A 27,641-nucleotide genomic window follows, 5' to 3' on the forward strand; every position below is an offset into this window, starting at 1 on the left:
AAGTGACCCATTTAACATGCTGACGCGGAATGCTAAAACCTCTATGAATTCTACTGGAAAAGATTCTAACACTGGAAAAGACACAAACGCTTCGAGCACCGAGTTCGTTTCTCTAGCGACTCTGAGGAAGATGCTCTAGATGCAGGAACGGAGGTTTAAGAACATGCTTGAGTCGGTTCTGTCTTCTGTAAATACAAGAATCGACAAGGTTGTCAAATCTGTCGCGGAACTAAAAGCGAGCCTAGAATATTCACAACAAGATATTGACGACTTGAAGGAAGCTGCAGACGCCATAGACGAAATGGAAGAAGAACTTGATGACATCCAAACAGGGTTACATAAACAAGAAGAAAAATTGGTATACCTTGAGAACCAAAGCCGTAGAAACAATGTCCGCATCGATGGAATTCCCGAACAACACAACGAGGCCTGGCTGAATACTGAAACAAAGGTGAAGGAAGTACTACAGGAGAAACTAAACCTGAGCTTTGAGCCGATGATCGAGCGAGCGCATCGCACCGGAGCAAGACCAAGATCAGGTGCTGCTGATGGTATCAACACACGCCCAAGAACCATTGTGTGTCGTCTGCACGACTGGAGGCAGAAGGATGATATTCTTAGAGCCGCCCGAAGGATAAAACCATCTGGTATATTTGTGAATGAAGATCTCGCAAATGAGACCATCGAAAAGCGGAAAAGGCAGGTTGATGAGCTGAATGCGGCAAAGAGAGCCGGGAAGACGGCATACTTCGTGTTGGACAGACTTGTTATAAAGGAAAGACGTAGTGCAGAGCCCAGCTAAGTTTATTTACTAAATAACGATAATGTCGCTTACCAATTTACCGTTTAGTCACTTAGATGACAGTGACTTTGCTGCGGTGATTTATGAATTCAGAAATGGACCTGTTCATTTCGATCCCGAGAGACTATCTAACTTATTTATCAATCCTTTGAGTTCCGATTTTGAGCGGTTCTTAATTCGTTCGGATGATCTAGACCCTGACATACATTTTAATATTGACGGCGGGTGTTCTTATTATGTAGAAGATAAATTTAACGATACTCTTCAAAAAGAAATCATGATTAGTCGTGAACAATCGAATCATCTTTCATTGTTCCATTTAAATATTCGAAGCCTTCAAAAAAAGGTTGATGAACTATCGACCCTTCTAACCTCTCTAGATATAAAATTCTCCGTTGTTGGGATAACTGAAACCTGGTTAATGGATTCACCAGTTGGAGTCGAAATTGATGGTTATAACTTTGTTTACAAAAATCGCCCTGTTAAATCGGGTGGAGGTGTTGGCTTGTATGTATCAGACAATCTTGATTTTAGAATTCGCACCGATATTTATGCTGATGAAGCTGAGGTGATGGAAGCATTGTTCATTGAGATCATTCGACCCCATGAGAAAAATATCATCGTTGGTATAATTTATCGCCCTCCAAATCAAAATGTAAATGATTTCGTGACCAGAATGAACGAAATATTAGGGAAAATATCTCGGGACAACAAGATATGCTATATAAAGGGAGATTTTAATTTGAATCTGCTAAAAAATCAAAACCACAACGCCACCGGGGAATTCCTAGATGGCCTGTATTCTCACCTGTTTTTTCCGTTAATCACGTTACCTTCCCGAATTACTTCTCACACTGCAACTCTGATTGACAACATTTTTTCTAACCATGTCGAGCACAGTTATTTGAAGTCTGGACTATTAATAACGGATATTTCGGACCATCTGCCTATCTTTTCCATTTGCTTCGATCATAAGTGTACCCGCGAACACCAAGAGAACATATTTGTCCGTGACAAAAGCGAGCTAAACATTTCCAACTTCCTAGAGGAATTAGATTGTATTGATTGGCTCAATATAGACGGGTATAATGATCCTAAAATCTGCTACAGCAAATTTCTTGAGCGATACACTAAAGCTTACGAAACACATTTTCCTTTGAAGAAACTGAAGCGTCGCCTTCACTTTAGGAAACCGTGGATATCCCAGGGCTTACTTAAATCTGTCAAGCAGAAAAACAAACTATACAAGCAGTAAAGTAAATGGTTTGAACCCAGGAGTATCAGTAGTTTGTGTAGTGTGATCGTAGCAGTATATTTCAAACCCCTCTCTCTGGAACGAAGCGAAATATAAAACTTATAAGAACAAACTGAATCACTCCCTACGAATCGCGAAACGTTTATATTATGATAAGAGGCTAAGCGAGTCAAAATCCAATATAAGAGTCACTTGGCGTCTGCTTAATGAGGTACTAAACAGCAAGAAATTGAGACCTAAACCCAACTCTGTGTTTAAGGTTGATGATCAAGATATTTCTGACCCAATGGAGATTGCTAATCGATTTTGTCATTACTTCAGCAATATTGGACCAAACCTCGCTAAACGAATTCAATCTACGACCTCGTATAAGAATTTTCTTCCTGGTCATTTCCCTCAGTCAATGTTCCTAAATTTAGCAACTCAGGAGGAGATTATAGATATCGCATCTACGTTTCCGGCGGGAAAATCGGCTGGGTATGACAATATCCCTATGTCTATCATAAAGCGATCTATATGCAGCGTTTCCTCTCCATTAACACACATTGTAAATCTCTCCATTACTCATGGTATCGTTCCGGATGATTTGAAAATTGCTCGTGTCATACCTATTTTTAAATCAGGTGACAAAGCTCTCTTCAGCAACTACAGACCTATTTCTGTTCTACCGTGCTTTTCAAAGTTTTTGGAACGAATAATTTACAACCGTATTATGAATTATCTCAATGACTCCGATGTCTTATGTGATAATCAATATGGCTTTAGAAAAAATCGCTCTCCTAGCCTTGCGCTTATCGATTTGTGTGACAAAATTTCTTCTGCATTTGATAGAAAAGAACATGCCATTGGAGTATTCCTAGATCTTTCGAAAGCATTCGATACGGTAAATCACGACATTCTTTTTGAAAAACTCAATCATTATGGGATCCGTGGTCTGGCACTAGAATGGGTCAAAAGTTATCTTTCTGAGAGGACACAATTTGTCGAATTTAATAACGTTAGATCTGCCCCACAGGGGATTCCCTGTGGGGTGCCTCAAGGTTCTATTCTTGGTCCCTTATTTTTTATCCTGTATGTTAATGATTTGAACAATGCTTCCCTGCTTGATGCAATCTTGTTTGCTGATGATACAAACTTATTTATCTCCCATAATGACCCTGTTTACCTAATTAACACATTAAATAGAGAATTAAACAAATTGTCAACCTGGTTTGCAGCAAACCGGCTCTCCTTGAATTTAGCCAAGACTAATTTTATGGTATTCAAGCCTTGGCAAAAGAAGCAATCCTTTGAATTTCAAGTTTTCATAAATGAGCAGCCTATTCTTCGTGTTTCTGAGACCATGTTTTTGGGTGTTTTATTAGATGACAATTTGACCTGGAAATCGCATATATCCTTAACAGCAAATAAATTATCCAAATCTATAGGTATTATTCATAAATCTAGGTTTTTTTCTCTCTACTCACTCCCTTCGTACTTTATACAATTCTATGATCCTTCCATATTTGTATTATTGCAATTTAGCTTGGGCTGGTACCTATAAGTCAAACCTTCAAAGAATTGTAACCTTACAGAAACGTGCGTTAAGAATAGTAAGCAATTCTACATACATTGCCCATACTGGCCCTATTTTAAAGGAACTTAAACTCTTAAAATTTCATGATATCCATTCGTTTCAATTAGGTACTTTTATGTTTTCATTCGAGAACTCTACACTCCCTTCCAAATTCAATAACTTTTTTTTACTGAATAGTCAAATCCACAATTATAATACTAGGAATGCTCAGTCCTTCCGTTTGCCACTGTGCAGAACGAACACCAGGAAGTTTTCAATTTACTTTCAAGGTCCAAACTTTTATAATTCGTTAAATTCTGACATAACTAGTTCTCCCTCCTCCGCTTCTTTTAAAAGAAAGCTTAAGGAATTTCTTCTCTCTAAGTATTAGCTTCTGTAAGGCAGTAATTCTTAACTAACTTACTTAATATGTGTGTGCGTGTGTGTGTGTGTGTACGTGTGCGCGGTCAAAGTTAATTACCATAAGTCCATATTGTAATTCTAATATAAGATTAGTTATTTTAAGTGAGAAAACCTGACTTGTTATAAGCCTCGTGGTTTCTTTCAGGTTTTCTCGCCATTTATTTTCTGTCATCAATTTTCTTCATTTTTTTTTTCCATGTGTAAATGTCGTATATGGCAAATAAATATTGTATTGTATTGTATCTATTATTGGAAGAATGATTATTGCAGTTTGTCAAAAAATGTGCAACGGATTAAAATAAGAAATTAAAAGATTTTTATTGTGATAAAGGAGGACCCTAATCACAGGGAGCAGAGGAGTTTCATTTGTCTTTACTTCCAGCCAATTCGATTTTGTATTAGTCCTAGTCACTTCGGAGTACCATGAAAAGCGCGGTTTGCATTTTCACTGCAAGTACTTCAGCTTTTGTAACTGATAGACTTTTGAGGCTAAGCAACCTTTGATAGGTACTCTTTCTCAGAGAACCGATATACAGTCGTGTATATTTTCGCCAGCGTAGAAGGTCACGATGGCTTGTGAAGTGAATCTATTAGGCACAGAATCTGCGAGGCAACGTGGCTTACTCCTCAGCCAAATTGTCGATACTCCGCGGAATTCACCGACCACTATATTTGCCTGCTGTGACCTGATATTTTACATTAGTATGATTTCGCAACTTAGATTATATTTCGAAAAGCATTAAGTCAGAGGGCTAGACATCCAGTTGAAATGTTGCGTGCGTCTGCTCTGGTCCTCACGTTTAACCATCAAACTGTGAAAGTTAAACCGAAATTGATCCCACACATGAATTTAACCCTTTCACTCCTAAGAACTTATTTGTAATTCTCCTTACTGTCTGCTACACAATTCCTGAGATTTCAGCTCGGAGAATTTGGTATCAAATCAACTAATGATTCCCTTATAATTTTCTTTATTCTCACCACCTGTCCGCTTATTATGGTATTGGTGTCGTAAGGACACACTTTGTTTTGATTACTGGGAGTTAAAACTCAGTCGCTCTCGATCAATCACCTAAAATAGAGGAAGTATTTCTGTGGTGAAAGCAGCCGTCTATGTAGATAATTTATAATTTGCATAACGTTCGAGAAAAAAACACACACACACACACACGTTTCGAAAAACTGCAATTGGAGCAAGAAATCAAAATAGCTTGATTAAAGCGCCTAAATAAAAGGGGTTATTCACATAAAAATGTTAGAAAAAATTTCTAGGATTGATGGTGTTTACTGTTGAAAACTACAATTCATCAAATTTTTTTAACAATATTTACAAATGAATGCAGAAATATCTTTTTTATTTATCACTCGCGATTAGGCATTCGAATTTGCATTTCGTGACAACGACCTAGGAAGACAAGGAAACTGGCACGAACTCCTTAATAACCGTGAGGTCCTAACGGCTGCAATTTCAAAACGGCTTAGGTTTTTTGCCATCAACAGGAACTCCCTTTTTTTTCAAAACAGCACGGACCAACTGAGAAATGTTCGCTCTGACGAAGGACTTAGCGTTCGAAACGTCAGGTTTAGAAACTCTACGGTGGCTAATTTACATTATCAACTTATTTAATAAGACCGAATCAACTGGGAAATAGGGAAATGTTGAATGACGTTAGCTGACGTTTCGCTCTGACGAAGGGCTAACGCTCGAAATGTCAGCTTTTAAACTCTCTACGGTGGCCAATTTACGTTATCAACTCAGTTGATAATACTAAATTACCATGTTATACTTTCCCACCGACACAGCACCGCAGTTTCTGTAGAAACATACCCCCATTATTATCAAGGAAATACTCTTATTTGAATAACTGTTTGAGACTTACCACCATCAATCCCTAACCCTCACCCCTTTTTAAGATGCCAGTGAATTTCTCCTAACAGTTTCGTTACATTGTGCGGCAAAAATGTGTTGATGATATAAGACCTTATCAGCTGTGAAGTGTTTTATTTATAAAACCACAAATTATGTAACTTGTTTGGAGAGAAACGTAAGGCAGCGACCAACTATTACTCGATCTTTCTACAAGCGATAGAAGTGTCAAGTTTTTCCAGTTATATCGAAATTGTTTTAAGATTAATTCGTCAAAACTGTAGCAAGAGAGTCACAAAGACCGCCTTCAAAAAAATTGCAGTTCTTTCTAACCATTGCTTTCGTTTTTTATTTTAATTGACTACACTCGTGTTTGATTGCAAACAAATCAAGGCAGCTGTCATGGGGAAAAAATGATACATCTTGGATTTACGCTCTTTCTGAGTTTGAATTTGATCTCTTGCTCTCGTATCTTTTTTCACTAGTTTCTTCGCCGACTTGATTTCCGAGATTTTAAAAACCTCCCGCTGATAAGTTTTTATACTACCTTTACTTTGCTGGATAGTGTATTGATAATGTTATGAGAATTTCCGTGTTAATCGCTTCTGTGGATATGACTTTTAGTACCGTGAACCTTGGCATCACTACAGGCAATCCATAATCAAGGCTGAAATGAATCAGTTACACTGACGAATTAGATGACTTCGGTTATACTCCTTCTTAAAGCGTTCCCGAAATATTTCGCTATCAGTTTATTGAAGAATCTCTGGGTTGTCGTTCACTTTCAGATTTAGCAGATGACGCTGAGCAAACATAGATGCAATCGCCACAAGACACAAACTTAATGATTGAAAATATTTAATTGAAGTTACTTTTTCGTGGGCCTGCGGGGCGAGTGGTTTATCATTTTGGCATTTCCTTATGATTGTTTCACTGGATTTGTATAATCGTAGTGTTGTGCGGATTACAATTGCTGCAATTAGTTTGATTGCATCCTAACAGCTGGCATGCGAGACTGCGTGGGATCAGTCGGGGTTTCTGAAGGAGAACGCAAATGTTTTCGTGCAAACCAGTAGTTCTGTTGCGTCGACCATCGGTAACGATGAAATCACCATAAGATATTGCTAAACTCGGGAAATGAATATGAAGGACGTACGTTGACACATGTTTTATTCCAAGTACTTAGCTCTCGAATGATTTCCTTCATCCCAGCCCCGCTCAGCTCCACTCCCCCAACCTTTCCTCTGTTCATTGTAGACCTCTTTTCACCTGCACTTCATTCGCAAATTGGCGCATAACAACAGATATGTAAATGTTATAAAGGAAACTATGATACTACGTTAACGTTTAGCCTATGACGACTCAGAACGCAATTTGTCTGGACGCGCCAACCGACAGTAATTATGTGGATACAAAAGTAGAGACGTCAATCATGGTTTATCATGAGATCTTTCAGTGACCATTTAAGTTTGTGATTCTTATCTTCTATTTCATCCCTTGATTCACTGTGCTATGACGGGCTCTAACAGTACAACCCTCTCGCGCATCTCCGAAAGTCAGGGGCCGACAGAATATTTCTGCTCAAGAAAACAAGGTGACACTTGGATTTTAACGGACACGACAACATTCACGGCTTCCATCGTAACCTCCGCTGTTGCCTGCCCACTTACAGTTCTCCTGAACATTTTAGTGATCTTTGCAGTGAAGACAAGGAAAGAGCTGCAGAAAAACTCGAATATTTTGTTGGTCAGTCTAGCTGTGTCAGATTTGCTTGTAGGCGCCATTTCCATGCCCCTGTCAATCACTCGAGATGCGTTCCTTCTCAAGAGGAAGTTTGGTGTAACCGGCGTATCTATTTGCCGTATAGCGCTGGCAAATGACCTGGTTTTGTGTACTTCTGCTTGTTGTTCTCTGTACCATATGACTGGAATTGCTTGGGAGAGGCAAAGGGCGGTGAGAAAGTGGTGGAATTACAAACTGATTGTCACCAAAAAACGTGTTGTTTGCTGCGTGGTTATCTCGTGGCTGCTGTCCTTTCTGAAAACTGTTCTCGCGCGTGGATTAATAAGGGCAGGTGTGAACTACAGGTATGTTAAAATCGTGCAATTTATCGTCTCCTTAAACGTTCCGTTCGGCTTAGCACTGATTGGGTATTTTTATCTCATGGCTAACATCGCTGTACGCAGACGAAAACTAAATAACATGCGTGGAATAGCTGCACAAGCCAGACAAAGGATGGAGAGAAACATTGCCAAAACCACAGCCATACTAACATTCGCCTTACTAATTTTTTACCTTCCATCTGCGGTCGTCGTTTTCGCAAGCAATAAAATGCCCATCCTTCGGGAAATTTCAGTTTTCCGTTGGACCGAGTTATTGACCCAGCTTAATTCTCTGGCTAATCCACTCCTCTACTGCCTCATATTCAACCGGCATTTCAAAATCGAAGTTGTGAAGACGCTGAAGGGAGAGTACGAAGACCTTAGACAGTTTCAGCTTTCCTTTAGAAGGAGTAGTCGTAGCAGGCGTCCTGAAGTTTTACACGATTTTCAAGATTTTAAAGGAGAAAAAATACAAGAAGACCACCCGGAAAAGTTTGAATCCTGCGATGCTTTCTCAGCTAATTATACCAGTTGCCAAGAACCTCGGATAATCATGAAAGAGGTATATGCAAACTCCTCTGACTCCACGTCCTCTGATGCAATAAAGCTCGTCATCTGTGTTGATATTCACCAGCCTAAGCCTATCAGATGGAAATTGCCAAAGGGAGCTGCTGCGAAATATGATCAATCTCAGTGTTCCTTGAAGGACACCTGCAGCGTGCCTTGCGATGGAAAAACTATTCGTTTGATGTCGAAGAAGAGAAATCAGGAAGACGTCCAAGTTCCCGAACAGGAATATCGCACCAAGCGAAGTAACGAGAGTGAAGATACAAATGATTTCAAGGAACTATCAGAAGGAACAGAGGACTACTGGGGAAAGACTAGCGCCAGTGGTGTTTTTATGATACACGATGATGATAGCCCCCACGAACCGATATTTTGTCCCTTATTTTCTACAACAGAGGCTTATCAAGGGTGGGAAAATCACATTAAAACGCGGGATGGAATAATACTAACCTTTCAGAAACTGAAATGCGATACTTGCCAAATATGAAAAAGATATAGGGAAGACAGTTCGTTTTTAAGGTCAATTACCCGAAAACTGCCAGGGCACATCATGTTAATTTTCTAATTAAGTTTTTTATTTCGCTCTTTTGTTTTCCTGGCTTGCTGCCCTCATTAATTCCGCCTCCAGGACTGCCATCTTAGAATCGTCTTGAATTCTTTATTAGGGACCTTAAGCAAACCACGATGGCGACGGCAACGAGGACATGGAAAAACAAAAGATCTAATTGGCAGAACAATAGCATAGCACGTGCGTTTTAAGACTTTGTACCTTTCTTAGCCGTCCTATGCAAAACAACAACGTGAAATCACCACAATTTGCGTCGTTTGCGAACCGAAACCGCGACGGCAAATTACTTCAATTTTCATTTGGAACTCAACGCTTCGTTTATACGTTATGCTGAAGCTTAGGTGTGGCGCCGTTTGAGACGGTAAACAAATACAACCACTTTTGAAATTCTAATTAAAGGCAGAAATTCATTTTTTAATCAAAGTCTTCTTGGTGTTGCCGTCCTAACTGCTTGAGGTCCCTATTATTATTGTTTCTTGTGATGTGATGGACATGAACTGTTCACATAACTTGTTTTCATTATGGGCGTCAGTCAAATCGACAGTTTTAGATCTCAATAGGTGAGTTGCGGTAAGGAATTGGACTCACAGTCTCCTGAAGACAAAAAAAAAATCAGCCTGATAAGAGCAGTCTGAAATTAAAAACATAATAAGAAAAAAGCAAGGGGAATAAAAAAGTGGCTCGGGTCTTTACGCAAGTTGGTCGATTTTTAATTGTCCTCCGCAAAGTATTTCAGTTTTACGAAGAGTCAGGCTTTTCTGTCATAAACGTCCTTTCAAAAATCGCCCACAAGTCCTGCTGATCAGTAAATCAGCATGCAACTCGCTAAATTACTGCACATCGGTGTGAACAAACAAATAATCTACATTGAATCAATCGAAGGAAATAACTTGAGTCTGGAATACTTATTTCTTGATATTAGTCCAATTTGGTGACTTTTGGACTGGGTATCAGTTTCTGAAAGCGAAAAAGGTAGCGTTGAAATCTAACGAAGGATTGTGTCTCTAACTTTCTAAAGTTGTTTCGCGATAGCGCAAGTCCGTAAAGTTTCGTATGAAGATCATAGATACCCAAAACCTTAAGATTTATCCTCCCTTGCCAATGCAAGCTCAGTCAGCTACGTACGTATTTTACTGTACTATGTAATATATCAGTATAAGTATTATGACCTGAAAATAATCATTTGAAGATAAGGACACTTTTCAAAAATTGCAAAAACTGTACGAGTTCTTAAAGTCGATCCGTCTCACCGGAAGTCGATCCGCAGAAGAGAACAAAACGCAATTTGCGTTAATTGGGGGTAGTAGATGTGAACGAATCGAAACGATTTGCACGGGTCGATTCGATGCGTCTTTAGTTAAGTCGACTCGTCTAACCGGAGGTCGATTCGCAGAAAAACACAATACACCCTTAGAGGTTAAATGTTCGGGTCTACTCGACGTAATCAAATGCAAAGCCAGCAAGATTGACATGCTTGTAACTATGTACATTAGAGTTTTTACTGAACCGCATATTAAATCTTTACTATTTTCCAAAATCAAAGAATTTTCGCTTTTTCATCTGATAATAGTCAGTTATTTAGTTCAAAATGACTAAAATGAAACACGCATGATTCCCTGTAGGGGAACAGGGAATCATGCGTGTTTCATTTTAGTCATTTTGAACTGTCTTCCGCTCTACACTCATGTGTATTGAGTACTTTCCAACAGCATTTGCTACAATTTCCCACAATTAATCAGTTATTTATAACTTTTAGCTTTTTTGCTTTAACTTCACAATGTGCGTTTCTCTTGTAACACAAAGGTTGTTCCCCATCGAAGATGACGATTAGGCAAAAGTATCAGCGACTATTTTTGCATCAACTTTCAGAAGGCCTTTACTTGTGAAAGATTGTCCAGAATTGAGTTCCATCCGAAAAATTTAGCACCTTAATTGGTTTGTTTCGTCTTCCAGGTCTTTCATCAATTCAGAGGCAGTTCCTCCCCGCAGCGCTAAGTTGCAATGGGTTAACAGCTTTCAAAGTTATCACTGAGGCTGTCAGTAGCATTAAACTTCGTCACTCTCTTTTGTCGCCCTTATTTCTTCCCGCTGATTCGCGTTCCCTTAGGCACAGCAAGATAAATGGAATACAAAAAAATATCATACCCATGGAACCAGCAATGTAGAATGCCAACTCATAAGAGCCTGCTTGGTCCGCGATGAAGCCTGCCAATTAAAAAGGGGAGCCACTATCAGTACAAGATGACAGTTTAAGTCATCTCAGTAGAAAATACCCATTCTCACTAGGATTAAGGATGAAAGGAGGTGACAATTTGTCGGCTGTAATGAGTGATTTCAATAAACTTTAGTTGGCATAGAATGATTGATGAGACCGATCAAATCTTCCTTTGTCTCAAGCGAAAAGCAGAAGTGTTTTATTGGTACAGGAGGAAAAACTAAGTATAACATTCCTTGGCTGTACGAAATTGAATGAGCCGGCAAACTCACGAAGAACCGTGTGGAAGGAATTCTTTGCTATTCACGTTCCTTAGAAGGTCGGCTCTTCGAAGTACAATGAAACCACTGACTGAACTTGTGATTTGGAAGTCCAGCTTAACCCAATATTTTTGTGAACTATACAAAACTAATAAAGAATAAGGGGGGGGGGGGGTAATTTTCTAGAGAGACTGCGGTGCTGCGTCGGTGAGGAAGTCTAACAAAATAATTTGGTTTTATCAACTGAGTTGATAATGTAAATTGGCCTCCGTATAGAGTTTCTAAAGCCGACGTTTCGAATGGTAGCCCTTTGTCAGCGCACTTACTAAAAACTAATTATGGTTTCGCTTTCTGACATCGTGGTTCTACAGACAAGGTGTCATCTTGAAATAAGGCCACCTAAATCGAAAAAAAAGAACATGGGGCTTTTTCCTCCTAATCAAACTCGTGTCACGCCCGAGCACGGTTAAGGTTAATGAATTTTCGGGACAAACAAAACATAATCATTTATAAAACTATTGTAGAGCTACATGAGTAACCAAAACCACGAGAATTTCACTTCACAACTGAAAATATCATTTTACTAACCAGCTAGTGGCGCACCAACTGTCGTGGAAATCGAGATGAACATGTTACCCAATCCAAATGCGGAAGCTCGTCTTTCAGGCTCCACTGCGGTCAGCAGCAGAAGATTGGTTAATGAAAGACATATTCCATCTCCGATCCCATAGAAAACGCTAACAACACAGAGAGGGAGATAGGCAGAGACTACACCGAATGATATCACCGCCACAGCAATGGTAAATAGTCCAATTTGGTAAACATAAATCGGGTTTATCCATTTGATGTCACACAATCTACCGGAGGCTATCCGCATAACGCAAGAGCTAAGGCCATAGATCATCAGCAGCTTGGAGGACTTATCTTCAGGGATACCCAAGTCTTTGCAGTACCGAACCTGTGGTATGTTGAAGTAAATAAATAAGAGGACACCTTTGCAATCCGTAAATGAAGTTATCAATTATCACTAAAACTGTTGGCTGTTGAAGACATCAGTCCATAGTCCGATTCATAGGTCAGTTCAGGATCCAGTCCAGTTTATCTTGCCAGCAGATCAAAATGTATCCCCCTCTGGATACACTTTTACTTATCAAAGGCCATGTGACCTATAAGAGGCCAGTAAAATTCGAATCTAGAACACAGAAAACCGCTGGTGTTTCGGGAAGGAGATCGAGTCAATAAAGAAAGTACGGTGACAATCTGACACGAAATGTACAGTATATGTTACCACTTACCAAGTGAAACTGGGGTGTATTTAGTACAATGGATATTCCTGTAAAACTCAAAGTTACAATGGCAAAAGTAGGTACTTTCCAGACTGAGAAATCGATAAGTTTTTGCTGGTTTCTCTGCGGTTCCTCGGTACCTTTCTTTGTGTTTTCTTGCACCACTGATGCTACTTCTTCCTCTACATTAGGATCAAAACTCAACGCAAGGAGACAGTTCGCCAAAACTACACCACCAAGAACCCTGTATGCTCCGCTGAGGCCAAGGTTATCGATCAGAATTTGAGCAATCGGCACTAAAGCGAAAATCCCCAAACCAGTCCCCGCTGTGACCAGCCCGGTCGCAAACGACCTTCGCTTGACAAAATACTTGGCTGTTATTAGGAAGTTCACTGTCCGGCAGCAGCAAGCCCCGAACCCGAACATCACGCTATGAGTGAGAAAGAACAGCTCAACTCTTCTTGCCAAGGAAGTTAGGATGAGCCCCAGGGAACAGAATACAGTGCCGATTATCGCCACGTAACGCGAGCCTAAGCGGTCACACAATCGACCAGCCACAGGAGACAGGCAAAAGCTCATTCCAAAGGCTATTGAGCCAATCCAGGCTGTGGATAAATCAAGAGAGATAACACTTCACACGTTTTGGTAATACTTCATTAATCAACAACAGATTGTTAAAACAAAGGAAAAATAAACCAGTCATCTCCTTCACAGCCGCTGTTTGCCTGGGGAAAGAGCGCGTTGCGAAGGAAACTTGAGAGAAAGGGCGCATTGCGAAGGGACATGATCCGATATAAACCTAATTTTCACAAATAAAACTTGAACGATATGCGTTTTAGCGAGTTATCCATTTCTAGGTTTACTACATAAGAGAAGCCTAAGGCTGCACAAGCCAAAAATCCGAGCTCAAAATGACCGGGCGGCCACAGATTCCAGCGCAGAATCCAAGCTCATTTACTGAAGTCGATAGGCCGACGCGACTCTTGCTGTTTTCGTGGTTAGGTTACTTCGAAGTAACTGACCTTTCGACCTTTGCTCTGATGAGCATGTCTTTAAAAATTATTTTGAAACTGTGGGAAGCTTTTTATAAATCTTGTGAGGCTTAGGCTGCCTCTAAACAATTTGCCAGTTGCTTACTTGTAATAGGATCTTTTTAAGGATGGTCATTGATGGGTTATGTTGATCATATGGCTCGTTGCACTTTGTTTTTCTCCTGGAGTGTTGTTTTCCTGATGTAAATGGCTTCATAACATCAGCGTATCTCTGTCGCTTAGTCTTAGTCCAGACGTTGCGGCTGTTTAAGGTCACCCTGACGCCCACCCTATCACAGGCGGCCAAAGTTCCAGCTGTGAGATGATCATCTTGCAAAATAAGAGTCATGGCGCAAGCATTGGAGTTTGTATGGGGATATTAACGACCGCTCTTAGGAATAAAAAAAATACGGTCAAATTCTTAATGAAAATACCTCAAATTACTTCCACAGTGTATCGCTTATTATCTGACTGCTAACTATGTTGAAAAGAACCCATTTCAGCGTGTTATCCATTTCTAAGTTTATTACGTAAGAGAAGCGTCCCTTACGTAGTAAACCTAGAAATGCATAACGGTAAATGGAGAATTTGTCATTTTTTATTACTAAGAGCGGTCGTAAATATCCCCATACAAACTCTTATAATTTCGCAAGATGATCATCTCACAGCTGGAGCTTGGGCGGCCGGTGCTCAAACAAACTGGATAGCTAACGACATGATTGCACATTACGAGCAAATATAATTTTTTAGGGTTATTCATGAGGGTAAAATAGGGCGAGGAAACATCTCACTCACTTACGCAATCTGATTTTTAAATAATCTAAAACTCATTGAAAGCACTCGTATAAGAAATAATTTTGCAAACAGACTCACCGGTGAATTCTCGGCTAGTATGAAAGTCGTCCATAATGGCTGGCAAGAACACACCAAACCCTTGGCAAATACCCATCACAAGGACTTGAGGTGAGGAAGCACATAAACAGACGACATTAGACCAAAGACTGTCCTTTTTTCGAGGGCTTTCCGGCCCGCAACTAAACCTCATTACCTTGGCCTGCGAGAAATGCCACGTAATGAATTTGCAAGCGCAGAGCTTCTTCGCTTTCTGGCTGCGCGAAGAGTGGGGCGAGAGCGAAAAGGTCGAATGTTGCTCTCGCGCAACGAGAATGCGCAAAGCTCATCGTTCGTAGGGGACTACGTTAATCAATGAAAACAAGAGAATACCAACAGTTTCTAATCTCTTAGTGAAACTAAACTGATATTTGGCGCACGAAAAGTACTATTTTTTACTAGTATTCTTTGGGACATTGGTTACGACATATTCGTCCTCGAGTAATAAGAAGTTTGTTTGAAAAAATCCACTTTCCAGTTTTTTAAATTTTTTTGTTGAAAACGAGCGGGTGCATCTACTCACTTGTAAGAGAATAAAAACTTATAATCTCTTGCTTCTACTATAGAACCTTGATCAACGAACCTCTATATAACGAAGTTTCCAGTAAAACGAACGATATTCTTTAAGCCGACCAAAGTTACAATAAAATATATAGGACAAAACCTCGATATAACGAGATCCTCGTTAACACGAACACAATCCCGAATCCCAAACGTACAATATACTATACTTATATAGACACTAAACATAAATGTTCTTTAAAGTGATCGTTTCGATCCCAAACTGCTGGGTGGCGCGATGTCACACTACCATTTGCGTTTTTCCACAAATTCGTTGAATCGAGGTTTACGATGAAACGAACCCTTGATATAACGAACCAATTTCCGCAGTCCCGTGGTGTGTACCTCGTTAAATCGAGGTTCCACTGTAGTTAATGCTTCTTGACGAAGATTTAGTTCTTTTCTTTCTTATGACATTCACTGTAACAAAACGAAAATGCTTAAAACATGTCCATTTAGTGTTTTTTTTAAAATTTAAATCCGAGTTAGAGTTCTAAAAGTTCACGATGAGTGATAATCAGATAAGCAGGTTTCTTTCATTTTTTGTTAGGGAACCTGAAATATTATGACAGTGCAGTGATATGCAGCTAGAAAACTGTTTTAAGAAGACGAACCTACAAGTGTAAAATATCTACATCTTTATAAGCCTACAGACAACTTCATCTCAAGTTAGTGTTTTGCATTCACTTTTTGACAAAGTTTTAAGAGTGATTGTCAGTAAAAATCAAAGAAATCGTGGCCACGGTCAAAAAATCGATTGCGCTCATACTTTGTCAGTTTGAAGGCCTAGGTAAGTAACTGAAGGATATGAGGTTAGTTTTTTGAAATATTCCATATAACGGCAGAAAACCACGAAAAACGGTCACCCTACCGGAAGCTGGGATTTCACCTAACGGAAACTCGAAATTTTACACTTTTCAGCTTCTCGCTACACAGACGTTTACATAGCTGTGAATCTTTCTTAAGTATAATTGAATACATTGATTCTTCCTTAGTCAAACCATGGGAATTATTTTTATCTCTGCTTATTTGTGAGCGAACTGAGACCCGATTAAGAAGACAGACTTTTCTCATTTACGCGAAGGTGTAAAATAATCCAAACTCAGCGACGAAAAAAGCTGACCGGTAGTTCTTCAAATCCTCTGATATTTTAACCAAAGACAGTTCAGTCATTGATTTTTAGGTATACGGTTTTAAATCTTTAGGATCTAGTAGCACTTTTGCATGAACGCCGATCAAAATTCGATAAAATTCCAATTGAGCGCCTTTGAAATCTACAACTCTACATAACAATGCACTATTGAATAACTTAACTCCTCGGCCAAAGTTTGTACATAAAACATGAGGGTTTTACTTTCTTAGCGGTTTGAACCTTTTGAAAATATATTAATGTTAAATATTGTCTACACAGGTAAAACAAACTATGAAACACCAAAATTACCACGAGCTGAAATTAAATCTCACAGCTAGGCTCGCTCCCTAATCTGTGTCACGCACGAGCGACTTCGCTACAATTAGTACAGTAACAAACAGATATTTACATCTGTTAATTTACAATAAGTCTTATTTTAAAATATCTTACTCAACGATGTGCCAGGTTCCCCAGTTAACTTGCTGAAGTAAAAATAAAAGAAAATATCATAATAGCAATTCAAACTGAAACGATAAGAATTGATTTTATTAAGAATGAGAAGCTTTATGCAGTCGATAGCCAATCAGAAGTACCTGTTCTCACGAAAATTGCATCGTTTTTTAAATAAATAAATCGAATTATCTTTATCTGTGAAACATTGCATCTAAAACCAGAGTTTATTGTCGGGGAACTTCATAGAACAGCGATGTCTTGCTCGTTCTTGAATATTGTTGGTGGGATTTGCGGCGCAGACGAACGCACAAGTTCTTCAACTTCAGTCACGCCTCTCACGCGGTGTAACAGGGATATCAAAAATCACAAAAAGTCGTTGAAATTTTCCGGAATTGAAACGGAGGTAGAATTAATTTTGGCGAGATGTGGATGTTTTCAAAAGCCGGCGAATTTATCGGATATAACTATCTGTCCGGTTCATCGTGCCAAGTTAGGTTTCGGTTGGCGAAGGACGGGTAATCTTTGCACCATCCCGCAAGTTGTTTCTGGTCACTGCAAGGAGCTGAGGAAGGCACCCGCACTGGAAAAAGGAATAAATTTATTCCAATCCATGAAGATATTTGAGCTTTCAAAACAGCTCGTCCCTGTGGGCTCAGGTAAGCAACCAACTACTTGATGTTCTACCAAACAGAAACTGTCTCCAATGAATTATTTTTAGTCTATTCATTCTGATGACTTGAGATTATATGAAAGAATCATTTGTCTAAACGACGGAGAGAAATAAGTAAGGTTGATGAAGGACATTTCGTTACTTATCTCTTCATTCAGTTGTCCAATCCAATTTTTTTATAACAACCTTTATTTCATTCCTCTCATTTTTTTATGGATTGCGCTTATATTAGTGTGTGCACTGTATAGTGCCCTATCCACTTTGTCGCTAGGTATGTGAGTGAGTGAGTGAGTGAGTGAGTGCCGGTGTCCGTAAACAAACAGGTCCGCAGCGCGTGCACAGCACCACCCACATGTATACAATGAGTTCCTATTTTTTATCAGTATCTCTCAGTTCGTACGCGGGGTGTGATTGGTCAATTTTGCGCAGCCCACTAAACTCTAACTAGTTTCCATTCCCGCGCGCCCGATTGACCTCAGAGACATAATGAATATCTTACGAACCTCGTTTCACGGTCTGTAACTTACAGTACGCACCTGGAATTCGGTTAGTAGGGGTTAATTTACTTTGTTTAAAACATTTCAATTTCGTTTCGCAAAAAGCCACTTGAGAAAGATATAAACAATAAACAAAAAAAAAGGATAGTCTAATCACAATGCCACTCCCCCCCCCCCCCCTTCTTCTCACCTCTTATCGCGCAGTCAACTTTCGATTGTTATTTTATTCTGTGGGTCGACAAAACTTCAGACTTTTGTGTTTAAAAAATACGCACCTTTCGGTAATTTCGGAGTTTTGACGGGAGTTTGACTATGTTTTTTCTAAAGGAATTTGCGTAAAATGCAGAAAGATGCTTAGTGTGTATAAGGAAAGAGCACCTGAGAAATGCCAGATGACCGCTGAAGTTTCAGAGATCGCCGAAACCTTGAACAAGTTAAACCTGGTGAGTATACGCACATGCTTTATTATATAATATGAAATACCGGTGGCAAGACACTTTCCCAGTTATATCGCCTATCAGAGACCTTATAGTCTTTCTGTCATGTCAGCCCATCTCTAAACGTTTCTTCAGGCCACCAATAAGCATTCATCCTTTCACTTCACAAAGTTATACAAACTCACAATCCAAAATCATTATGACGTCGTTTACGTCTTGATCTATTTCCCACACTTTAAAGTATATTTAAGGTCTTTTTTTTAATTTTTATTTTATTTGCCGGGGGGTGGGGGGGGTGGGTGGGAGGCAGGCGAGGGGGCAGGAGAGAGGAGGATGTAGATTGGATGGGTGGCCAACCCTCTCCATTGTGTATCTGCAGAAGTAAGAAAATTAATTTGTACATCAAAACCTAAATACGTTATATTACACCATTTGAAATCTAAAAAAGCATGTGTCGAGGACTGTTAAATTACTTGTCCTATGATATGTGTCCATGGAAGCCGAAATTAGACAGCTCTTAATTAGAATTTCGTTAATTTAAAGTTTAACTGGAAAACTTGGTAATCCAGAGTCGGAAGCAGGGTTCGTGAATGATATAAGGAAGTCATAGGTGTTTTAACACTAACTTTACTAGAAATATCGAACTGGCCCGCGAATCGTGGGCGAATCTTTTGTTCATTGTATATAGAAAATATTTTAACTTTTTCGCACTACAGGTCGATCATGAAGCTGACACTGATATTTCCCTTCCTGTACCGATCACTGATACTGAATGCAAAGAAGGTAGATCTAAACGAGAGAGTCTTTACGTGCCAGACGAAGATTCGCAAGAAAGCGAAGATGACATAAACTATGTGCAAGGTGAATCCCTGAAACAGCTCAATCGCTTTCTACAGCTTCGTGACACCAGCCCAGTCCGCCACGTACTATCAGTACCATGGAATGTAGCTCAAAGCCGTACTAAACGCCGTTATTTGAGAAAAGCTGAACAGTGTGCTTCAGCAGTAATGGAAGTCCTTGCTCCTGAAGATTCGAATTGCTTGTGGAGGGAATTATGTGAGCGCGAAGTGAATCGAAGAACAACTGGCGGGAAAAGTTGTAAGGAAGCGGAGCTTCTTCAAGCGTTTGCCGAGAGTTATTTGAACGCTCAACACTGGAGTACCCGTCGGCAAATACTCTCAATCCTGGCTGACAAGTTGTCTTTCAAAGAGGTGCAAGAATTTATCCCAACCCTGACAAGTTACCGCTTTGACATAGCGCGACACCACACCCTGCTTCATGGAAGAGCAGAACCGATTCCTCGCCAAGAAAACAGGAGAATGAAAGTTGACCAAGGAAAATTGGAAGATTTCATTTCATTTATCACAAGTTCACATGTGATTCAAGATATTCCATTTGGCGAAAGGCTTTTGAAGTTATCAACCGGTGAGGTTATTAAAACACCAAATGTAATCAGAATGATGATTCCGGAGCGTATTGTTCAACAGTACCAACAATATTGCAGTGAAAGAGGTTTTGAGCCCATGAGCAGGCGAACACTGCATAGAGTGCTAGATGAGTGTTCTGCGTCTGTTAGGAAGTCTTTTCAAGGACTTGATAACTTTTCATCTCAAGGAGCAGAGGCATTTGATGACCTGGACAAAGTGGTCGATAAACTGGTTGATTGTGGAAAAACAGAAGTGTGGGCCAGGGAAATGAAGCAACAGTTGCGCTCATCAAAGCAATACCTGAAAAGTGACTACAAGGTATTTGATTTATTTCATTACACGGTTTGTTATGAAGTACTTCAAAAGAAAGGCGCAAAACTGACAGAAAGTTGATGCAACAACACAGCAAATTATTTTCCTTAAGTTCAAATCTTTGAAAATGCATAATATTGATACTTGAACTAGTTCCAGGTCCTCTCGTGCGTAACTTAGGAAGGAATTATTGTCGATAACCTATAAGTTATATTTATACATTTTGCAAACAAAGGGGGACCGTCGGCCTTTTCAATGTAATTGTTTTATAGAAATAGTAGTTAAGATCAGGACGATATAATTACTGTATTTCCTCCGCTAAGTGCCCGGGCGCTGGATCGAGTCAGGAAGGGGCTCCTAATATGGAGGTTGGGCGCTTGTTCCAAGGGCGATTTACTTAAGAGGAGCTCGCTTATTGGAGGAAATGCGGTGATTGAAATTGTTTACGTTTTTGTTGTCTTCGGCTTGTTTCAGGTCCATGTGGTTGAGTCTTCGAGCATTGCTGATCATTGTAGGACTTACGCCTTAAGTGACTCAACAGACTCTGACTTCCAAGGCCACTGCAGTCATTCACACAACGAAACATGTGCATAGTGTTGCCAGCTGCAAGAAGTTCTAAGCATCTTGGAGAGTGAGTGTTCAAGTGCAGTTTGTAACGAGGAGCAGAAATCGGACATGCTATACGCTGTTAAGCAGGCCAGAAATAATATCATGAGCTGGAAAGCCCACCAGTTGCGCTCCGTTCACCAAGACCAGGCCAAATGTTCTGTTCTAGCTAAAATGAAGAGCAAATGCGACATGTTAATAGTGCAGGATTGGGCAATGAAATTTATGCCACGAAAATTTCGAGAGCCGCAATCAGACTGGTTTGCTAAGCGCGGTTTACCATGGCACATAACAGTTGCTATTAGGAAGTCGGAAGAAGGCGAGCAGTTTGAGTCTCAAACATTCGTACATGTCTTTCAGAACTGTTTACAAGACAGTGCTGTAGTGGTATCGATAATACAGGATTGTCTTGTTTCGCTGAAGAAGGAAATGCCGGAATTAGAAAGGGCGTTTTATAAACAAGATAATGCCGGCTGTTACCACAGCGGATACACTATCGTTTCAGCAAAATTTGCAGGCGACATTGCTGGCGTGGGCGTGGAACGGAACGACTTTTCCGATCCTCAAGGTGGAAAAGGAATATGCGACCGCCAAGCAGCGACTATTAAAGGAGACATTGGAAGATATGTAAACGAGGGCAATGATGTGACAACAGCAATTCAGCTCAAAACAGCCATAGAGTCTGGTCCAGGATCTTGCGCTAAGGCTAGTTACGTTACATTCAACCCGTCAAGCACTCGGCACGTCAAATGGGATGGTGTAAGCTTACTCAAAAACTTCAAGTATGAGGAGAACGGAATACGAGCGTGGAGGGCATTTAATGTGGGTCCTGGAAAGTTGCTACCGCGGTCTCAGTTTGAAGGAGTTTTGCAGGTCCCGGAAACTCTTGAAGTGGTTGATCCCCCATCGCAGAAATTGAGTACTAAGCCATCTTTCAAGAAGGTGAGACACAGAGATGTAAATAAAAAAATCTGCAAGTGATCCAAACGCAGCCAGTGATGCCAATAGCCGAGAACAAGAAGATAATGATGGTGAAAACGAGCAAGCCTCGCCGCTTTTCCCTTGCCCCGAGGAAGGGTGCATTAAAGCATACAGCCGCTTTGTATCATTACAAGCACATCTAGACACGGGGAAACACAAGCGACTACCTGAACAGGAAACGCTGTATGACGAAGCAAAACGAGGATATGCTTCAAAGCTAATGGATGAAGGTAGCAGGATTTCCACTGTGCAGTTACAATGTGAAGAACAAAACAGCCAATGCTTTTCGCCCCTTACAATGGGATGGGCACTTAAGACAATCGCAAAGAAGACACGTTTTACGCAAAAACAGAATGAATTTTTGAAACAACAATTTGAAATTGGCGAGCAGAGTGGAAGGAAAGCAGATCCGAATGAAGTCTCAAAAATGATGAGATCTTCAAGGGACGAGTTAGGAGCTCGTCGATTTCTACCAGAAGAAGTTCTAACAGGACAGCAAATCACTGGATTCTTCTCACGACTGGCAGCAAAGAAAAGGCTTCCTCCCAGTACAGTGAACCGGGAAGAGTCGGACGAAGAGACCACTAGAGAAGATGATAGAGCATCACAAGAACAGGTAATCCAATCTGAAATCTGCGCGCAAGTGATGAGAGAGGTTTCCCTTCAGCACCCCATTGTATCGTCTTCGGGTTACAACATCTGTGAACTCATGCGCATGGGCAAGAAAAAGCTGATGTCACTGAGTGTGGACATGCTGCGCAGTATTTGCGATGAACTTGGTGTGGACGTCTCTGATATAACACAAAGACGAAAGAATCCGTTTATTAGTCGTCTTTCAAAGCTTGTAGGCGAGTGCGGCTGTACCTCATAAGCAGATTAATAAACTGTTTTCTGTTGACTGATTATGCCTTGCGCATAATTGTATACAAGATAACATCATTTATTTTCTTTCGAAAAAATCGTTTCATTTGATCGTTATCTTTTTCTAAAAGTGTGTTCAGTGAAGAGGTAGATACACTAATGGTATGGCGACCACCTCAAGGCTGCCACCGAATTAAACCAGCCAACCAGTCCGTAATGTAAGCTAATTACAGTTGTATATCCATTCAAAGTTTTAGGGCTAAAAAGTTTGAAATTGTCTCCGCAAGAAGCCAAGAAAAATTCAAAGTAACAAAGCTAGACGTACAAGATTGATCAAAGATCTACTTAAATATAGTTTTGTGGGGAAATTGCCATATTGGAGTGATGCAACGACCTTAATTGTGCTATTAAACGTAAACATATAAATGTTGATGTGACGTTTCCACTAGTATACTGTGCAAACTGTGCACTTTGTGGGTGGTTGGGGAGAGAGAGTAGTATGGTTGTTAAATCCTTTCCCCCACCCCCTTCCCTCCTTTTTAAATGTCGTAAAAATGATAGTGCACATTATTTATTCTTCGGTGCCCTCTTTGGAAAATTCTTAGTATTTTTCATCGAATATTGTCAAAATTAAACTTTATTTTCTCTATCAATGACAGACTGTAGTGTTGTTTGACAAGCGCAATCAATAAAACATGCAAGTCGTAAAACTCATAGTGTTTTTAATAGTCGCATTGGACAACAGAATGAAGAGGATACAAAACTCATTGGAGACAGTTCCTGCTTGGTAGTACATTTTTTAGTTCTTATTTACCTGAGCCCATAGGGACGAGCTATTTTGAAAGGTCAAATATCTTCATGGATTGGAAAAAATATATTCCTATTCCAGTGCGGCTACTTTTCACAGCTCTTGCTGAGTGACCCGAAACAACTTCCTGTATGGCGCAAAAATTAATACTTTTGAACATGATGTATTACTCAGTAAGTGACACAGGCATAATGGGAAAAAAAATTCGAGTGCTTCATGGGACAAACATCCTGCATACTGCTAGGATTGGAATGTCATGTGTGGCATACGCGCGATGGAATAAATGTGATGGAATATTTTTAAGCCTGGTGAATAAATGAGAATGATGTATTATTCAGTAAGTGACACAGGCGTACTCGGGAAAAAAGAAATCCGAGTGCTCTTGGCCATCAGGAGTCGAAACTATCGACATCGTGTCAGGTTATGCCTAAGTGACACGATGAGACGGTACGGGTAGTCATCTCCAATAAACTCGTTGGCTTTTAAAAACACGCAATCTCGCTAAAATCAATTCTGGTTCAAGTCCGGAGAGTTTTTTAGGACTTCGTGCGATATTTTATATCCTTGTTACACAGCGTGAGAAGTGTGACGAAAGCTGAGTAAGGGTAGAAATTAGCCATTGGAAGTTACTTAGCAAGTGCGTTCGTCTGCGACGCAAATCCCACCGACAATATTCAAGAACGAGCAAGACGTCGTTGTTATGTATGTCTATTAACTTCGCCAACAACATACTCTGGTAATATGGTTAAGTAGATTTGTTTATTTAGAGAACGATGCAATATTTGCTTTTCGTGGAAACAGTTACTTCCAATTGGTTTTCGACGGCACAAAACTTCTCATACTAAATAAAATCAATTCTAATTGAGCTAGAATTACTATCAAGGTTTTCTTTTTTTTTCAGCAAGTTAACTGGGAAACCTGGCATATCTTTGAGTAAGATATTTTAAAAATACGACTTATTTAAAATCAACGGATGTAAATATCTGTTTGTTACTGTACTAATTGTCGCTAAGTCGCTCGTGCGTGATGCAGATTAGGGAGCGAGCCTGTGAGATTTAATTTCAGCTCGTGGTAATTTTGGTGTTTCATAGTTTGTTTTACCTGTGTAGACAATATTTAACATTAATATATATTTTTAAAACGCTTCAAACCGCTAAAAAAGCAAAACCCTTATGTTTTATGTACAAACTTTGGCCGAGGAGTTAATTTATTCAATAGTGCTTTGTTATGTAGAGTTGTAGATTTCAAAGGCGCTCAATTGGAATTTTATCGAATTTTGATCGGCGTTCATGCAAAAGTGCTACTAGATCCTAAAGATTTAAAACCGTATACCTAAAAATCAATGACTGAACTGTCTTTGGTTATAATATCAGAGGATTTGAAGAACTACCGGTCAGCTTTTTTCGTCGCTGAGTTTGGATTATTTTACACCTTCGCGTAAATGAGAAAAGTCTGTCTTCTTAATCGGGTCTCAGTTCGCTCACAAATAAGCAGAGATAAAAATAATTCCCATGGTTTGACTAAGGAAGAATCAATGTATTCAATTATACTTAAGAAAGATTCACAGCTATGTAAACGTCTGTGTAGCGAGAAGCTGAAAAGTGTAAAATTTCGAGTTTCCGTTAGGTGAAATCCCAGCTTCCAGTAGGTTGACCGTTTCTCGTGGTTTTCTGCCGTTATATGGAATATTTCAAAAAACTAACCTCATATCCTTCAGTTACTTACCTAGGCCTTCAAACTGACAAAGTATGAGCGCAATCGATTTTTTGACCGTGGCCACGTTTTTTGAATTTTCCTTGATTTTTACTGACATTTACTCTTAACTATTTCGGCGATTTCTAGAATTGATACCCCAAGATTTTTTTAAAATCAAAGTCGAAAATTTGATGACCCCCTCCCCTCCTCCCCCCCCCCCAAAAAAAAAAAACTATCATGCGTTAAGAAATGAGCTTATTTTAAATGAAACAGGTTTTAGGTGAAATTGTACTATGTCGAGTAGTTTGAGATTTATCAGGTTGGAAAAGTCGCAGATTGTCGCTAAACATTAATTGTCATTTAAACCCTAAATATAAAACAGGAACATCACTTCTCTGATGCACGAAAACCTTTTGTTATTTAATATACAGTCCACATAAATCATCTCAGCACTTTCGAACACTTCTATATATATTTATAATAAAGTTCGGAAATAACGCGCGCTGTCATTGGTTGAAAGAGCGTGCTCTATGAGAGTTTAGAGCATAGTCACGCCATCTGCCAAATTTTACTATGTTCGACCTTTTCCGGGACTTCTTTTTAGCTTTTTTCCGATAATTGAAAGTGAAATTTCGGAACAAGCGAGCCGGCAAGTAGCAACAGAAGATCCAAACAAAGGTTTGTAAACATATCAGGCGCCGTAATTTACATTATTAAAACGTGAGCAGATACGAAAATCCTCAAAGGAAAAACAAAATAGACATTCCGAGTTTTAAAGATTTTCACGCTCAGTTAAATTGCAAGCTTACGTACGGTAATAAAAATCAAACACAGCTAACACTCGTATAGTATATAAAGTTCAGTGTTCATAAACAAAACAGAACAAAACAGAAATGATAAAAAAAATAACCAAACTGGCGTAATTGTTAAAATTCATACTAATCATAACGGTGTCTGAGCGAATATGATCATGCTAAGTTCATCGCGGCTCGCTCATCATGGCGATCTCCGGTCATCACAGTAAAGCAAGCCTCAGAAACTACATCGGCCGGCCTTCGAGTGAAAAAATAAGAGCTTGCTTTGACATCATTTCCAATACGTTTGATTGGCAATTCACATCAGTCACTGCAACCGAGTTTTGCGGCGCTGTCATCACTAGCGATCTTCATGTTCCGGTGAATTCGGCTGTCTTTCATTCAAAAAACACTCGCCTTGAACAGCTTGTTTTCTACCTTGTCATGTGGAAAAAACTCGCGTGTTTTTATGAGCCATAATTCGGCTGAATTTCACTGAACATTTCACTTCGAGATTCTGTATTAGAGACTTAAAAACTTCAGGCAACAGTGTTAAATTCGACTTGCCGAACTATTTTAGTTTGTAAACTATCGTAGAATGTGAACTTTGATGGTTTGACACTTTTGACAGCTTTAGTCTTGTACAGCAAGCATATCAGGCGCCGTAATTTACATTATTAAAACGTGAGCAGATACGAAAATCCTCAAAGGAAAAACAAAATAGACATTCCGAGTTTTAAAGATTTTCACCCTCAGTTAGATTGCAAGCTTACGTACGGTAATAAAAATCAAACACAGCTAACACTCGTATAGTATATAAAGTTCAGAGTTAAAAAACAAAACAGAACAAAACAGAGATTATAAAAAATATAATCAAACTGACATAACTGTTAAAATTCATACTAATCATGACGGTGTCTGAGCAAATATGATCATACTGAAGTCCATCGCGGCTCGCTTAGCATGGCGATCTCCGGTCATTACAGTAAAGCAAGCCTCAGAAACTACATCGGCCGGCCTTCGAGTGAAAAAATAAGAGCTCGCTCTGATATCCTTTCCGATACGTTGAGTAGAAAGTCACTTCAGTCACTGCAGCCGAGTTTTGCGGCGCTGTCATCCCGAGCGATCTTCATGTTTCGGTGAATTCGGCTGTCGTTCATTTAAAAAACACTCGCCTTGAACGGTTTGTTTTCTACCTTGTCATGTGAAAAAACTCGCGTGTTTTTTATGAGCCATAATTCGGCTGAAGTTCACTGAACATTTCACTTCAAGATTCTGTATTAAAAACTTCAGGCAAAAGCGTTAAAATCGACCTGCCGAACTATTTTAGATTGTAAACTATCGCAGATTGTGAACTTTGATGGTTTTTGAACTTTGATGGTTTGACACTTTTGACAGCTTTTGTCTTGTAGAGCCAATCAGATTATTCGAACCGAAGGGCTAACGCTCGAAACGTCAGCTTTTTTACCCTTTACGGTGGCTAATTTACGTTTTCAACCCAGTTGTTAACACTAAATTACCTGCTAACAGGGATTCTGATTGGCTTATTGTAGCGTGCTCTATGAGAGTATAGAGCATGCTGACG

General features: G+C 39.7%; 3 protein-coding genes and 1 pseudogene across 5 annotated transcripts; 3 read left to right on the forward strand and 1 right to left on the reverse strand.

The window, feature by feature from the left end:
* Positions 1–139: 139 nt before the first annotated feature.
* On the forward strand, positions 140–1,097 carry LOC113665835 (uncharacterized). Its single transcript, XM_027181559.2, has one exon. It carries the CDS (start codon positions 140–142, stop codon positions 800–802), a length of 663 nt encoding a protein of 220 aa, XP_027037360.2. The 3' UTR covers positions 803–1,097.
* Positions 1,098–7,269: 6,172 nt separating this feature from the next.
* Positions 7,270–9,831, forward strand: LOC149042322 (uncharacterized). The gene has a single exon (XM_089212862.1). It carries the CDS (start codon positions 7,415–7,417, stop codon positions 9,056–9,058), a length of 1,644 nt encoding a protein of 547 aa, XP_089068988.1. The 5' UTR covers positions 7,270–7,414; the 3' UTR covers positions 9,059–9,831.
* Positions 9,832–10,752: 921 nt separating this feature from the next.
* Positions 10,753–15,019, reverse strand: LOC113684435 (monocarboxylate transporter 4). Of its 2 annotated transcripts, none has more exons than XM_027201813.2 (4): positions 14,805–15,019; positions 12,910–13,505; positions 12,203–12,572; positions 10,753–11,344 (listed from the first exon to the last, which is right to left on the reverse strand). In XM_027201813.2, the coding sequence occupies exons 1-4, from the start codon at positions 14,974–14,976 to the stop codon at positions 11,196–11,198; spliced, it is 1,287 nt and encodes a 428-aa protein (XP_027057614.2). In that variant the 5' UTR covers positions 14,977–15,019; the 3' UTR covers positions 10,753–11,195. The 2 variants fall into 2 exon arrangements, with proteins under 2 accessions (XP_027057614.2, XP_089068989.1); XM_089212863.1 differs by lacking the exon at positions 14,805–15,019 and adding an exon at positions 14,038–14,348 and having other exon boundaries at positions 10,754–11,344.
* A 3,446-nt stretch (positions 15,020–18,465) lies between these two features.
* LOC149042323 (uncharacterized) lies at positions 18,466–22,786 on the forward strand (annotated as a pseudogene). The gene is made up of 3 exons (XR_016188587.1): positions 18,466–18,578; positions 19,289–20,317; positions 20,786–22,786. The product of XR_016188587.1 is annotated as an uncharacterized LOC149042323 (transcript).
* The last annotated feature ends 4,855 nt before the right edge of the window (positions 22,787–27,641 follow it).

This window comes from Pocillopora damicornis, chromosome 7, assembly GCF_964200805.1.
Source record: "Pocillopora damicornis chromosome 7, jaPocDami1.2, whole genome shotgun sequence".
Taxonomy (NCBI): domain Eukaryota; kingdom Metazoa; phylum Cnidaria; class Anthozoa; order Scleractinia; family Pocilloporidae; genus Pocillopora; species Pocillopora damicornis.

Coding starts and splice junctions, on each gene's coding strand:
- LOC113665835 (XM_027181559.2), top strand. CDS start 140: ATGCAGGAACGGAGGTTTAAGAACATGCTTGAGTCGGTTCTGTCTTCT.
- LOC149042322 (XM_089212862.1), top strand. CDS start 7,415: ATGACGGGCTCTAACAGTACAACCCTCTCGCGCATCTCCGAAAGTCAG.
- LOC113684435 (XM_027201813.2), bottom strand. CDS start 14,976: ATGAGGTTTAGTTGCGGGCCGGAAAGCCCTCGAAAAAAGGACAGTCTT. Junction 12,573..12,909: donor ATACACCCCAGTTTCACTTG/GTAAGTGGTAAC, acceptor AACATACCACAG/GTTCGGTACTGCAAAGACTT. Junction 11,345..12,202: donor AGTTGGTGCGCCACTAGCTG/GTTAGTAAAATG, acceptor TTTAATTGGCAG/GCTTCATCGCGGACCAAGCA.